At 35.7% G+C, this 15,682-nt stretch overlaps 2 protein-coding genes across 4 annotated transcripts; both read right to left on the bottom strand.

The window, feature by feature from the left end:
• Window positions 1-687: 687 nt before the first annotated feature.
• On the bottom strand, window positions 688-5,786 carry LOC141632443 (uncharacterized). 3 transcript variants are annotated; one of them, XM_074444990.1, is made up of 15 exons: window positions 5,693-5,786; window positions 4,848-4,922; window positions 4,584-4,676; window positions 4,395-4,469; window positions 3,629-3,661; window positions 3,468-3,536; window positions 3,237-3,362; window positions 2,845-2,994; window positions 2,541-2,666; window positions 2,060-2,311; window positions 1,755-1,841; window positions 1,568-1,612; window positions 1,393-1,464; window positions 1,128-1,208; window positions 688-880 (listed from the first exon to the last, which is right to left on the bottom strand). In XM_074444990.1, exons 2-15 carry the CDS (start codon window positions 4,905-4,907, stop codon window positions 845-847), a joined length of 1,305 nt encoding a protein of 434 aa, XP_074301091.1. In that variant the 5' UTR covers window positions 4,908-4,922; window positions 5,693-5,786; the 3' UTR covers window positions 688-844. The 3 variants fall into 3 exon arrangements, with proteins under 3 accessions (XP_074301091.1, XP_074301094.1, XP_074301098.1); XM_074444993.1 differs by having other exon boundaries at window positions 3,237-3,308; XM_074444997.1 differs by lacking the exons at window positions 2,845-2,994; window positions 3,237-3,362.
• Window positions 5,787-8,782: 2,996 nt separating this feature from the next.
• Window positions 8,783-15,202, bottom strand: LOC141632438 (uncharacterized). Its single transcript, XM_074444984.1, has 10 exons — window positions 15,125-15,202; window positions 13,025-13,123; window positions 12,819-12,908; window positions 12,585-12,674; window positions 12,374-12,463; window positions 12,150-12,248; window positions 9,987-10,082; window positions 9,719-9,811; window positions 9,547-9,621; window positions 8,783-9,026 (listed from the first exon to the last, which is right to left on the bottom strand). Exons 2-10 carry the CDS (start codon window positions 13,094-13,096, stop codon window positions 8,901-8,903), a joined length of 831 nt encoding a protein of 276 aa, XP_074301085.1. The 5' UTR covers window positions 13,097-13,123; window positions 15,125-15,202; the 3' UTR covers window positions 8,783-8,900.
• Window positions 15,203-15,682: the final 480 nt, after the last annotated feature.

Genomic DNA, 15,682 nt, shown 5'->3' with positions numbered 1-15,682 from the left:
ATTTTTAACTTCCTAAAAAGGACACACACCCCAAAGTAACCCAACCCATAATTAGCTGACAACTTGACAAACAAACTAAGTCGAAATCCAAAATAAACCGATCAAAATTGACCCTAACAAACCCAACCCGACCAAAATTGACCCCAACAAACCCAGCCCAATTGAACTATTTACCCCTTAGTACTTAGGAGTTCTTTCTATTTTAAGAATGAGCTTGATGAGCAATTTGATCATTCACACTCAGTTTGTTCTACTTGTCATTTAATAATTGGTTTCATACTCTTTCTTTGGTCTTTATGCCAAAATCGAAGAACAAAAATTTACCCGAAACGGAGGGAGTTGTATAATATCATCAAATATGTAATTACGGGTGACTACTGACTATATAACTCCACTGATGACTGTCTTCCGAAGCTAGCTTTCCTTTATAACCGAACAATGCTAAGAACATTCGCAAATCTGACATCGGAATAACTTTTCGCACACAAGGCATGATCCAGTTGAAAAGATCACTCTTAAAAAGGATCGTTTTCGATGACAAAGACTGTGAGAAAATAGTTACGGAATCCAGTGATGTCAATCACTAATTCATTGTAACCGCCCATATCCCTTGCTTATGTTCATTTAATTTGCTCTTTCCAAAAAAAAAAAAAAAAAAAAAAAAAAAAAAAAAAAAAAAAAGTCGAATGCCCACAATGTACGAATCACAATTTTGCGTATAAAATAAACTAGCTAATTTCCACAAGCATGTGAAATTCCCTCGAGGCCTCGAGAACTTCAACAGAGCCGCCGCTCCTTGAAACCAAACTACCAATCGGCAAATGAGTCACTGTCAGACTTGCGATCAACTATGCATTCCATCGGTCCAACCTATGCATTCCTGAGAGATGTTAAACAAATGTATAAGCAAGATCAACGCAGCATATTCCTTCTTGAATATACAGGATACTTTGATTAAAAAGGGTCGACTAGTTCCCCGTTTATTCTATTTGACCCATTTTAAGTTTCAGGCAGATATGCTCGTCTTAATTTATGCATAAACATCAAAAGGTATAATGCAACCAGATGTTAAAGATACATAAGACATTCAAATATAAAAACTGTCATTCTGATCGCAAATGAGTCACCTGGAGACCAAGATTTGCAGACCAAGATTTGCTGCTGAAGACGGGAGGAGACCACGAGACATGGCCAGCATTTTTGATTTCCTGAGAGAAGTTAAACAACTGTATAAGCAAGATCAACACATATTCCTTACGTTGGTGTAGCGCGTACACAGTCAAAATATTTACAAACATCTTCCGAAGTTCAACAAATTGACAAAGGGTGATTGGCGATTTAGCATTAGAGAATATACAAAAAATTATGTTCAAGAGAAATGGATTCGCCAACCTCGAGAATTTCATTGAGGGTCTGCAAACTTTCAGCTGTCGTGTTACGGTTATGATCAAATATAGAAAGGGCCTGTAATTTAGCATTAAAAAACTCTTGAGCATCTAAAGGTATAATTCAACCAGATGTCTTATGTTAAAGAAACATAAGTCATTCTGATCAGCAAATGAGTTACCTCGAGACCAAGATTTACTGAAGACGTGGCGGAATTTCTGAATTCCTGAGAGATGTTAAACAAACATGTAAGCAAGATCAATAAATAACATAATTGTAGACTACACTTGCGTAACAATTCGTCATGTGGCCATAAATCAGAACGTGCTATCAGATATCATGATGATATCCATAAAAGTAACTCATACCTGGGCAAACTGAGCGATTTCAGGAGATTTGGTAGACTTTCCCTCAGAAGATTGTACCAAGTCGTCGACACCCATAGGTGTAAGAGTCTGTTAAACATAGGAGTCAGCAAATAGTCGACACCCATATGGAAGTTTTTGGTAAAATGGGGTTATTTGACAAATTAATTGGGTTTTTGGTGTCGGTTTCAAACTATTTGGGACCAATGGCGCGATACAGCTGATCATAGCAGTAGCACTAGCAGTATTCAGGTAATACTAAAGAGAAAAACAAAATCAAGAAAAAGAAGCTATAATTATGCACTCACCGATTTGAGAAGCGTCTCTGCCAAGTCGTTAAGCTGATGGGCAATTAAGTCGTTAAGCTGATTGTTAACATTCACAAATTCACCCAAATTGCCACCCTGGTTTGGCAGAGCCAGTTTGCGAATTAAGTCGTTAAGCTGATTGTTAACATTCACAACTTCACCCAAATTGCCACCCTGGTTTGGCAGAGCCAGTTTGCGAATTAAGTCGTTAAGCTGATCATTAACATTCACAACTTCATCCACATTGCCACCCTGGTTTGAGGGAGCGACGAGTTAAAATGAGATCCCACAATGACTACTTCACAATAGATGAGACAATAAGTAGTTTATTTATCAAAGGGAAACGAAACAATTGGCCACACAACTAAATCGAGTCAACTGAAAGATAATTACTCGTAGAAAGCAACTGATTTTCTCAAAAGTGTTTCTGTCAATCAGAAAAGCAGAATCAAGAAACAAGTAGCGGTTAGGATGCACGCACCATTTGGCGACCAGTCTCTGCCAAGTGGTGAAGCTCATCCTTAAACTTCACAAATTCACCCATATCGCGAACCTGATTGAGAGAGCGACTACTTAAAATGAAAGCCCTGACAGCACTTCTGAATTCCTGCGAGATGTTAAATGACCGTATAAGCAAAACCCACACTTCAGACAACACGATATCCATAGAAGTAAAGTAACTCATACTTCGTCAAACTGAGAGAGTTCAGTAGCAGCAGCAGTATTCAGGTAATACTAAAGAGAAAAACAAAATCAAGAAAAAGAAGCTATAATTATGCACTCACCGATTTGAGAAGCGTCTCTGCCAAGTCGTTAAACTGATGGGCAACATTCACAACTTCAGCCAGATTGCCACCCTGGTTTGGCAGAGCCAGTTTGCGAATCAAGTCGTTAAGCTGATCGTTAACATTCACAACTTCACCCACATCGCCACCCTGGTTTGAGGGAGTGACGAGTTAAAATGAGATCCCACAATGACTACTTCACAATAGGTGAGACAATAAGTAGTTTATTTATCAAAGGGAAACAAAACAATAGGCCACACAACTAAATCGAGTCAAGTCTCTGATGGAACTGAAAGATAATAATACGTAGAAAGCAACTGATTTTCTTAAGAGTGTTTCTGTCAATCAGAAAAGCAGAATCAAGAAACAAGTAGCGGTTAGGATGCACGCACCATTTGGCGACCCGTCTCTGCCAAGTGGTGAAGCTCATCCTTAAACTTCACAAATTCACCCATATCGCGAACCTGATTGAGAGAGCGACGACTTAAAATGAAAGCCCTTACAGCACTTCTGAATTCCTAAGAGATGTTAAACGACCGTATAAGCAAAACCCACACATATCCCTTCTAGTCAATTCAGAAGGTACAATCAGACAACACGATATTCATAAAAGTAACTCATACTTCGTCAAACTGAGAGAGCTCAGGAGCTTCCTCGAGAATTTGCACCAAGTAGTCGACATCTGTATGAGTCTGTCAAACATAAGAGTCAGTATAATAAGAATGCAACTCGAGTGTGTAAAATCAGATATTGTTCCTCAAAGGCCATTAGAAAGCAACTTTGCCTGTTTTTTTCTAAGCTCAGTCGTCTCATCCTCCTGTTAGAATAGGGCCAAAAAAACGATTTAAGAGTTAACGCCCAATATCTAATAATTAAGAATGCAACTCGAGTTTATAATAATTAAGAATGCAACTCCAATAGTGCACAACAATAGTTTTCATCAGGGTTACCTAATTCGCTCGTCCCCCTTCCGAATTGCGAATTAATTCGAACGAATTAATTCGCAATTCATTTTCATCTTAATTCGTCCCAATTCGCGAATTATTCGCTGAGATGACCGAATTATATGATTATATGCTAAAAACCAAAAAAAATCAGGAAAAATTGAAGTATAGACAAGATACCTAGTTATTTTGAAGTTTGAACTTTGAAGCCAAGCACAATGATTTGATTCACTATTGTAGATTTGTAGATTTAGCTTTAATTTGATTTTGATTTCTGACAGGTAGATGATTTTTTTTTAGCTTTGTTGATATAAAAGGATAATCCTTTTGCGAATTGGATTCGACGAATTACCAAATTTTAAAATAATATAATTCGCCAGCGAGTTGAATTCGCTAAATTGAGCGAATCGCGAATTAGAATTAAGAAAGCGAATTGAACGAATTGCGAATCCGGTAACCCTGGTTTTCATTATTGGGCAATCAGGGTGAAAATCAAGCATATGGTCATTTACAAAACATATTTCTCTTCGCAAGGTTAGAACTGTCCTCTACGAATACAGCAGAAAAGCGAAATAAAGAAACAAGTAGCTGTTATGATGCACTCACCAATTTGTCAAACATCTCCATAAGGTCGTTAAAATCTTGGTTACGTTTCCCATATTCTCTAAGTGAATCGCAAATCTGTTTCAGAGGACGAGGAGTTAAAAGGTAGTTACTTCATCAAAGGGAAAAGGAACAATGGTGAATTCTAGAAGCAAATTAGATGATAAAACAGTCAAATTGCTCAAGGTGCACCTCATTCAAAGCCTGCTTTGATGATAAATCTCGCTGCTCATCTATTTTTTCGCCAAGAGTTTGAATCAACTGCAACAAATGTTTCTTTACTTTCTGCAAACCAAATTGCACCAAAGTGAAACGAAAAATATTACTCATATCATTTAAGACGTTACATACAGAGTAATTACATAAATCAAAGTATTGCCAAAGGGTGATTAACGATTTAGCATCAGAGAATAATCATATACAACAACTATGTTCAAAAGCAATGGATGAGCCAACCTGAAGAGCTTCATTGGCGCTATGGAAATATTTTGTCAAACTGTCTACGATACCTTCCATGTTACGCTTGCTGCCCTGAAATTTAGCATAAGAACCTTTTGAGCATTTAGTCGGAAATCAGCGTTTAACAAACGATTGAGATCGAGGGTAAAACTGAAGAATAGCATTATTTTACATTGACCCCGTGTATATAATTTTCACATATTCTTGTGTAAGGGATCCTGCTAATAAAGGAGTACCTTATGGTTTTTATGGGTTGTTTACATGTTAGTGGAATCCGTTTTACACATTATTAGTTAATTAGTATAAAACCACAAGTGATAATTGATTGGGAGTGAGTAAATTCAATAGTTTGAGTTCCGGTTATCATCTTGGAACAAAGACGATGTCTTTTTCCACTATTTTGGATTGAGAGGTCGACATCTATAGCAAAAGATTACATAAATTGAAATTGAGGGTTAATTGGAGTATAAGACTCCATGAATAAATACTACGGCAAAGTCACAAACGCTATGAAACACGAAACTGAAGCATCTGATCAAAGGACCAACACAATGAATAAGACCGTCTCACACAATAATTAATTAATTAATTAAGGCAGTATATTAGTATACTCATTGATTTAGGGGTATTTTAATCAAAGATAAACAAATAATTGAGACCGTTTATCATAATTTTTCACCAACAAAATTCACTTATGTCAATAACTAGTGCAATTATGCAAACAAAAAAAATAGAGAAAAAGAATAACAGGGTAGAAATTGAGTAGAAATTTTAACAAACAACAACTCGTAAATCAGTAATTTTCAACAGTAATTTAGGAAGATGAAAAGCTGTAAATTTACCTTGTCTGTCTATGAGGAGGCGTTTTGACTCTTGAGAGAAATTACACAGAGTATGAGATGGTGAATGCACTATTTGCGGAAGCTAAGAGTTTATAACAAGTAACAATTCTGGTTGTAAAATCACTTTATATAAGAATTATTGTAAAATTGGGTGTGATTATTTACCAAAAAATCCTCAATAAAATAACTTTTATTGATCATCACTTTCTATGATAAGGGCATTAAGGTTTTTGTTATACTCCGTATGATTTTACAATATAACTAGTGGAGATCCCGTGCTAAAGCACGGTATTTGAGAGCTAAAGATCTGTATTTGTGAGTTTTGCTTATATAGTTTTCATTTAAGATATTTGTATAAATGAGCTATATTTATTATAAGTTCTAATGTACATTATAATGTTAGTGATATATTTGAAAAAAAGTGTATTATTTAAAAGACTTTTAGATTAAATTATTGTTGTGCAAGATTTTTTTTATTATTACATATAATGAAACCGATTATTATTCTAAAACATACTCTAATATAGGGTCACTACTAATAGGGGATATGATCATTGAGTTAAAAACAAAATGTAAGTAAATCTCATGTTAACTTTATAAACGGGAACAAATATAAAATTAATACGACACATCTAAACGGACGATTCATAAACAATTAAAACTACTATTTTCTCCATATCCTTACAAACAATAACCCGGCCCAAATGAGAGTATAAAATTACCCCAACCACTATCCAACACCAACCATTAATCAACCCGATTTGTTAAAAAAAAATAAGCTGGCCCAGATTTCAAATTTGGGCCATTATTAGAATAAGTATATGGGCTGAGATTGAGCTGTAAGATTGAGCTGTAACGTATGAACTATGAAGAGTTAACTTGTATGGAAAAATATCTTGGGCAGATTTGAAATTTGGGCCATTATTAGAATAATAATGGGCTGATTTGATACTTTGAGAAATTAGGCCTTTTAAGCAGCTGAAGACATTGAGCGGGAAAATTACACAAGATTTCTTATTCTTTTAGTCTTAGGGGGGATACTCTCTCTATCCCGGTCAATAGTTATCATTATCCATTTATAAATGTATCATTCAATAACTATTATTTCTAATTGTAGTAAATTTTACCTTGCAAAGTTCGTGTGCAAGTGGGATATTTGTGGTCCAATAAATTTGTTGTAAAATATTACTTCATCTATATTAGAGGAGTGCGAAGATTATTTTGGATAGGAGAAAGTACCATTTAAAAATGCTCACATCTCACCGTAAAAATGGTCACATAAGCACATATGAAACCTTAAGACAGAACAGGTCGTCTGAAATGAGACCTATTGTTAGTATTATTGCGTTTATGTGGTTGTTGAGTCAAAGATAGACATAACATTCAAATTGTAAAATGGAATGCATTTGATGAACAATTTTATCTTCCACACCCAAATTGGTGTAGTTGTTATCCAATAATTGTCCCCCTCTTTTCTTGATCTTTACGACAAAACTAAAGATAAACAAATAACGGGTCAAAAGGACTATATAGGGTTTTTTGTCAAACACAACTTTTAAAAAACTTTTTTTTCCAAACATCACCTCTAAAAAAAAGTTTGTAAAACATAATCTTTAATAATTTTTTTTTTTTGTAAAACACGACATTTTGACCAGAGTTTAACCATTTGCAATAGGGTGACTTTAAGTCGATATTTGAGGTAGCAAACGAGGTCGATTTGAAGTGTTCTTAGACTCTTTGGAAAGGTGGGAGTACAAGCTTTTCAGGAGTTATCAATACGGTGGTAATAGGTGGCCTTATGTGGGGTCTATTAGTGTGTAAAGTAAGGCTGGTCAAGTAATGAATTGGAGGTAAAAACAAATCAGAAAAACACCAATTCACTCCTTGACCAGCCTTACTTTACACACCAATAGACCCCACATAAGGCCACCTATCACCGCCATATTGATAACATCTGGAAAGCTTGTACTCCCACATTTCCAACGAGTCTAAAAACACCTCAAACCGACCTCGTTTGCTATCTCAAACATCGACTGAAAGTCACCCCATTGCAAGTATTCAAACTCTAGCCAAAATTTCGTGTTTAACAAAAAAAAAATTATTAAAGATTGTGTTTAACAAACTGTTTTGGTGGTGTTTGGAAAAAAAAAAGTTTTTGAAAGGTTGTGTTTGACAAAAAACCCGAGTATATACTATAGTCATCTTCCCATTTTTTGATTAAATTATCGTATATTCATATAATTTATAGTCTCAACATAACATCACAATAACCAACATCCGGCATTGCCTCCAGATAATCCAAAAAACAAAATTGAGTAATACGGAGTATTTGATTAAATTATCAAAGCATTGTGCAAGCATTTCTCACTACTCATTACAATAATTTAAAACTTAACCTAATTTATAAACACGATATTTAAATTATGAAACCGTATTTAGTTTGTTATAATAAAAAAGAAGTCTCCCTAAGCCTAAAAAAAAACCTTGTAATAATACAAGTCTCCAAAAAAAACCTCAAGAGTAGCTGCAAACTTGCAATTCAAAATCAACAAGACAACATAAAATACCAAAATCGTGGACTTTTAAAACGAATTCTAAAACACTTCTTCAACAATTTATAATTATAAACTTATTTTTAAATTATAAAATTTATAAACCCAAATAATGTTCGGGCTTGAAGCCAAATACATAATTAATAATTATAATTATAAAATTTAACTTGAAGAAACGGAAAGAGCTTAACTAAATTAAATGGAGCATAATCAAAATTTTGAGTATAATATGGGAGTAGCTAGTATAAATAGGCATGTGAAATTCCGTCGAGCCCTCGAGAACTTCAATAGAGGAGCCCTTACTCCTTGAAACCACTTTACTGAAGATTCTTCAAAGCTCATTAGAGCATCTCCAATGGTTAAGCAAAATGACTTGCTTGCAAATAAAAAAGTTTTCAAGCTACTTGCTTAACCATTGGAGCACTTTGTATGTACTAGCTTAAATTGAGCTAGTAGCTCCATGGAGCTAGTAGCTCAAATGGGCCCACAAGAAAAAATCTACCAATTAAAACAACACTTAAATATTTTTAATTTTAATTTTCTAGGTAAAATAAGTAAATGTATTAATTAAAAGAGTGTTGTGGAAGGTAGTTGACATATGGTGCATTTAAGCCACCACACTAAGCTAGTAGGTTACCATTGTAGTAGTTTGTAGCTTAAAAATATTCTTGCTTGAAAATCTTATGTGGCAAAGGTAAGCTAGTAGCAACTAGCTTACCATTGTGGATGCTCTTAGAAAGCAACTCTACCTGTTCTCCGTCAAACTCTTTCATCATATCATCCTGTCGAAAATAGGGCCAAAAAAATAATTAGAACACCTAAAAAAAAAAGGGTTATTTCATAACAATAATCCATCTTATTGGTGGTCTGCAATAATTACTCCATCCTATTATTAATCCCAATTAAATCTAACCTAAGCACCATACTTTCTAATAACGAACCAGATGATATTTTGTGAAGTTTATGTTGGAATATTTGATAGTTTTTGGACAACCTAGCTGGTATATGTGATATTTATATGTAATATTTTCAAGTGATGAATCAAGTACTTAGTTTATTTGATACACATAAACATCACAAAATATCAGCTGGTTCGTTATTAGAAGGTATGGTGGTTAGGTTGGATTTAATTAGGATTATTGATAGGATGGAGTGATTATTGCAGACCAGCAATATGATGGATTATTGTTATGAAATAACCCAAAAAAAAAAGTAGAAGCAAAAATTACAGGCAGTAACATCCAAGTAAATACTCCGAGACATGCAAAATCGAGAAACAAGTAGCTGTTATGATGCACTCACCAATTTGCGAGCCTTCTCTTCCAAGTTGTTAAGCTCATCATGAGCTTTCTCAACTTCTGCACGTATATCTTGAACCTGTTTTGAGAGGGCGGGGAGTTAAAATGAGTGCCAAACTACTCAATTGGGTAAAATTAGAATAATGAGGAAAATAGTAAAAATGCTCAAGCTTCACCTCATTCATCATCTGCTCTGCCAAGTCTTGCTTCACATCGATTTTTACGGCAGGATTCTCGTGAATCATCTGCAACAAATGTTTCTTTGCTTTCTGCAGACCAAAATGCACCCAAGGTAAACGAATTAACATTACTCATATCGTTCAAGACGTTACATATATCAAATTGGTTGACATACTCAAGTTCAAAACATTGCCAAAGGGTGATTAGCGATTTAGCATAAGAGAATATACAACATTTATGTTCAATAGCAATGATTGGGCCAACCTTAAGAGTTTCATTGACAATCTGCAAATTTTCCGTCAAACTGTCTAATCCAGCTCCCATGCTACGCTTAAAATCAAAATCAGACGTAGAAATGTCCTGAAATTAGAGAAATCGAAAGCACAAAAAAAAAAATTGGAATCAAAATGATGATAGGGAGCGATGTCGTCGGGTTACATCCAATCAAACACATTTATAATACTCAACAAACTACTAGTTAGCGGTAAGTCGAGGTCAATCCATGGGACGGTGTGCTTTGGGCTCTAAGTCTATCTATCTCAATTTATGCTAGTGTCACAATTTGTTTGGGTTTGTAGTTGTGTCTAGACTAATGCAAACAATAAAGTAGAATAAGCAATGGAATGAAGGATGTAAACAAATGATTAAAAGTGATAGGATATCATGGGGTCATAGGGGATTCATGGTTTTGATCATACAAACATGTTTACAAAGTTGCAAGCAATTAATGTTGTGGAGGAACCGAGTTGGGTTATGTCTTACGGTTCATAGGAAGAGTTGGGTCCCGGAGCCGAATCGATTAGATTGTACAACACCTACAAGTCGACTTACTTTCCTCCTATTCAACTTCTATGCATGGTCTAACAAGACTCGAGTTGGTTTATATCTTACAAGTCAAGTTGAATAGATAAGAGATGGTAAAAATGCAAGGATTCATAGGCTTAGCATTTCATCAAACATAACATGTGCATAAAGTTGACATCACAACAAGCAAGCAATTTGATTATGAAAACATATTAATTTAAGCATGAATCATCCCCCATGTTGGTTTCCCCTAATTACCCATTAATCCTAGCTAAAGAAACTACTCACTCATTATCATGGGAAACATGTCATTAATGGTGTCAATCATCACAACAAGTATAAACATGATAATAGAATGAAGAAATAAACAATAAAGATTATAGAGTAAAGGAATTATACCAAACTTGAGATGATCCAAATAATAATGCAAAGAATAATAGAAGAAACTTGATTGATTGATTGAAGGTTGTCAATCCTCCAATAATAACCCAATAATCTTCAATTACCCAATAATAAACTTGAATAATAAACTTGAACAATAATTAAGGAGAGATTAATGTGTAATTTTGTGGAAAGATTGAGATTAATCTATTCTAATCTACTCCTAATCTAATCTAAGAGAGCTTGATTTAATCTAAGGAAACTTGATTCTAATCTAATAAAACTTGGTAGTTTGATTATTACAAATGGGGTATATATAGTGGAAATTAGGTGGATGCATTAGGGTTAACTAGAAGCTTAAATGACGATTAAGTCCCTATTTAGGGAGACTCCGGTCTTTTTCGAAGGAGAGAGTCTTTCACGGAGCTTGAAGAACGAAATTGTGCTGCAAAGGAATCCGGGCGGATTGTTGTCGGGACGGACGGATTGTGGCAGGGGAATCCGAGCGGATTGGGAGCAAGACGCTCGGGCAAAAAGAGAGGGAATCCGAGCGGATTTGGAGCAATCCGAGCGGATTGTAGGGAAGACGAGCGTCTTCAGCTCGGGACGCGCGGATTCCTGAACAGCTTCTTTGTTTGACCTCGGATGGTAAAACGGACGTCATTTTCTCATCCGGACTCCTATTGGAGTGATTCAAAAGCCTAGATCGCTTGATTTTTCGACGCCGTTCCATCTAACATATTTTCAGAGCCAAAGGAGCAACTCTTGGTTTGCGTTCCGAGCAATTTTCTTCACGAATGGCTTCCTTGCTTTTCCTCTTTGCTTTAAACCTTATGACCCTTCTATATACTCTTTATTCCTACATCATTGGTCATCATTCTTGCCTCCTCTTCATACTAGTCCATCTAATATCATCAATAAGCTTCCAAATATGCACGAAAGACGGGAATTTCCGCCTTATTATCTTCTTTTCTACAAAACATATGAAATGCGATAGAAAAGCGAATAGGAAGGTTTTGACGGATAAAATGGCTATAGAATGATATAATAGTATGCAAAATAGGCTCAATTAGGGGATTAAATGTGCGCTAATTATGGTCACATCAAATAAACCTGGAATGCTATTATCAATTAATTACAGAATTGGAAGCAAATTAGAATAATGAATTAAGGAAACGGAAAAATAGGAACTCGAAGCAAATTAGAATAATGAGTCTAATAGTAAAAATGCTCGAGGTGCACCTCGTTCATAATTAGCTCTGACAACTCACGCTGCTCAGCTATCTTTTCGTCCTTTTCGTCAAAAATCTGAACCCTCTGCAACAAATCTTTCTTTGCTTCCTGCATACCAAAATATAAATCATATCGTTCATGATGTTACATAATTACAAAAATCACAAAGGGGATATCGATTTAGCATCAAAGAATATACAACAATTATGTACAAAAGCAATGGACGGGCCAACCTCAAGAGCTACACTGAGACTCCGGAAATTTTCTGTTGAACCGGGTATTGCAGCTGGCATGTTAAGCTTAAGATCAGAGATAGAAATCTCCTGAAATTTAGCATAAAAAACTCTGAGCATTGTTGTCGCAAAATCACATCATTCAAGACGTTACATAATTACATAATCAAAGTATTTAAAAACATCTTTCAAAGACAACGGATGGGCCAACCTCAAGAGCTTCATTGACACTCGTCAAATTTTCTGCCAAACTGTCTACTGCAGTTGCCATGTTACACCGATTCCCTGCAGCCTTAGCCTTCTGCAGGAAACATGAAGGCATTGCTTTCAAAACACCCATGTTGAAAATTGTATTAAAATACAACTACTTTACAATACACGAGCCGAGCCTTAGAATAGGTACAGTAGAATAATGAGGAAAATAGTAAAAATGCTCAAGGTGCACCTCATTCATAATCCGCTCTGATAACTCTTGCTGCTCAGCTATCTTTTCGTCAAAATTCCGAACCCTCTGCAACAAATGTTTCTTTGATTTCTGCAGACCAAATTACACCAAAGGGAAACGAATAAACATTACTCGTATAATTCAAGACCTTACATAATTACATAATTACATATTTTAATTGCTTAAATTTCTATGGATGGACCAACCTCGAGAGCTTCATTCATACGCAGCACAGTTTCATTCAGACGACTGGCTACTACAGCTGCCATGTTACTCATGGTGATAAGATCAGTGATTAACAGGCCCTGATAAGATCAACGTTTAACAAATGGTTGAGACCGACCGTATTGTTGTAGCATTATTTTGCATTGACCGCAATGATGTACTTCGTATATAGTTTTCACGTATTCGTATGGTTCTTATGGGAATACGTTTTACACAATATTAGTATAACACAAATCCACCTTAAAAGTGATCAATTGATTGGGATAGAGTAAATCCACCTTAAAGTGATCAGCAGACAACCTCCTTTCCACTATTTTTGGATGATGATAACAAAAGAAATTAAATTGAAAGCATCTTAAAATTACAAAAACTGAAATCAAAGGATTAATACGTACACAAATTCTTATTTGAGACGGGGGACGGACGGGGAAGTGGCAAATAAGCCCCGTACGTTTGACACTATGTGCAAATTAGCCCCACAACTTTCGACGGGTGCAAATTAACCCCATAAGTTATACATGATGTGCAATTAAGCCCAAATATAGATTTTCAGGCCATTTTCTCACCGGAAAAAATTGACATGACATCGGAAAGATGATTAGGATTGAGTTAGATAATTAAAATTGTTATTTTCCTTTTTTAATTATCTAACTCAATCCTAATCATTTTTCCGGTGCCATGTTAATTTTTTCCGGTGAGAAAATGGCCTGAAAATTTGTATTTGGGCTTAATTGCACATCATGTACGGAGTATAACTTATGGGGCTAATTTGCACCAATCAAAAGTTGTGGGGCTAATTTGCACATAGTGTCAAACGTATGGGGTTTATTTGCTACTTCCCCGGATAACACCCCTCTTATGTACTCCCTCCGCCTAGGGATGTCAATGGGGCGGGGTGGGTGCGGAGGGGGGGTAACCCGCACCCGCCCCGCGAGTCTATAATGCGTACCCACACCCGCCCCGCGACCTGCGGCGGGTTGAACTTTTCAAACCCGTCCCCGCCCCGCAGGGACCCGTTGACCCGCCAAATTACCTATCTCCTCATAAACAAGTTTTAAAAATATAAATCTAAAATCTAAAATATACTAGTGGTACTACTTATACAAATAAGTTTTCGCAAAATATACATTCAATTAACTAGTAGACAAGTTTTTCAAACCATGAAAGAGTTTTACAAACATTGAAACGCATGTCCAAAGTACACAAAGCTGCTTGATCAAATTAACAGTGCTTCACTCATTGTTCCCTCAAATCATCTAAAGCTCCATTAGCATTCTTACCAAGTATATCATTGGTTTGGGCTTTTTATCCTCTTGTTATAATTTTTTTTATTATTATAGTATAATTACTACTACTTATTATAGGTGGGTTGGAGATTTGGAGATGAGTGAGGCGGGTATAAGCGGAGCGGGGACATGCGGAGCGGGGCGGGCGGGGTGGGTGTGGGGCGGGGTGGGTATGGGGCGGGTTTCATGTGATACCCATCCCCGCCCCACGACCCGCGACGAATGATACTTTTGAAACCCATCCCCGCCCCATGACCCGTCAAATCATTACCCGCGTCCGCCCCAAGTGGGGCGGGTGCGGGGCGAGACCCGCCAAAACCCGCCCCACTGACATCCCTGGCTCCGCCCCTCGGTCAATTGTTTACCTTGGGAATGTCTTTGATGAACAATTCAATCCTACCTCCTCGATTTGGTCCACTTATCATCTAATTATTGAACCCTAAAAAAAAAAAAAAAAAAAAAAAAAATGGGGAGCGGGGAGTAAAACGGGCTCACTAGTCTTCAAGGGAGACTAATAATTGTACTCCGTAATATTTAAAAAGGAGGCAAAGACACGGTCTTTTCCAACTCCGTCATCTATTTACCTCATTGTGAGCATTATTTTCAATGAGATAAATAAATAATTGAGACGGGGAGGAGTATATGATAATGATTAAAAACAAGAGCCTAATTCGTAAGTGGCAAGAGAAAACACAGTACGTATCAATTAAGTAGAAATTTGGGATTTTAATTAGCAAAAAAAACAAATTACAACGCTTAAATCAGTAATTTAATACAGGGAAGATGTAAATTTACCTTTGTGGAAGATGAAAAGACGTTTTGAACCGAGAGAATATTAAAAGAGAGGAGATGATGAAGGCACGCTTTGTTGAAGTTCATGTTTATAATTACTCGTAATATATATAGGCCCCGTCTCCCTCCTCTATAACTTGGATAAAAAAAAAAAAAAAAAAAAAAAAAAAAAAAAAAAAAAAAAAAACTTGGATAACAAGAAGGCCCGGCAAAATTAAGCCAATCAGAATAAAACCCGAATAACCCAATTTGTAACCAACTTGACATCTTGATTGAGGGCAATTGATGAGCGGTATTTATAGAGTTTTTATTTTTAGAAAAAAAAATTGAGCTATAAAACTAATAAAAAAATTGAGTAATATCATGGAATATAAAAATATATACTCCGTATATATTAAACAAAATTAATGAAATTGTTTATTATTATTTTTATTACCATATCTTTAAGTTACGATTTAGGAACGAATTTTTTATCACAAAAATCTTAGAAAACAAATTTAAATAAGGGATTATATCAAAATAGGAAAGTAAATAATTTTTTTTTATCAAAATAGGAAATAT

This window comes from Silene latifolia, chromosome 2 (assembly GCF_048544455.1).
Source record: "Silene latifolia isolate original U9 population chromosome 2, ASM4854445v1, whole genome shotgun sequence".
Lineage (NCBI taxonomy): Eukaryota > Viridiplantae > Streptophyta > Magnoliopsida > Caryophyllales > Caryophyllaceae > Silene > Silene latifolia.
Note: the sequence above shows the minus strand (reverse complement) of the source record. Positions and strands in the feature narration are given on the sequence as shown.

What these genes read in the sequence shown, in the direction of transcription:
- LOC141632443 (XM_074444990.1), bottom strand. Translation starts at nt 4,907, where the DNA reads ATGGAAGGTATCGTAGACAGTTTGACAAAATATTTCCATAGCGCCAAT. An exon ending in CCCTCAATGAAATTCTCGAG is followed by an intron (nt 1,209 to 1,392) that starts GTTGGCGAATCC and finishes AACTTCTCTCAG; the next exon opens with GAAATCAAAAATGCTGGCCA. An exon ending in CTGCAAATCTTGGTCTCCAG is followed by an intron (nt 881 to 1,127) that starts GTGACTCATTTG and finishes AACATCTCTCAG; the next exon opens with GAATGCATAGGTTGGACCGA.
- LOC141632438 (XM_074444984.1), bottom strand. Translation starts at nt 13,096, where the DNA reads ATGAGTAACATGGCAGCTGTAGTAGCCAGTCGTCTGAATGAAACTGTG. An exon ending in GTATGAATGAAGCTCTCGAG is followed by an intron (nt 12,909 to 13,024) that starts GTTGGTCCATCC and finishes TTTGGTCTGCAG; the next exon opens with AAATCAAAGAAACATTTGTT. An exon ending in CAGAGCAGATGATGAATGAG is followed by an intron (nt 9,622 to 9,718) that starts GTGAAGCTTGAG and finishes CTCTCAAAACAG; the next exon opens with GTTCAAGATATACGTGCAGA.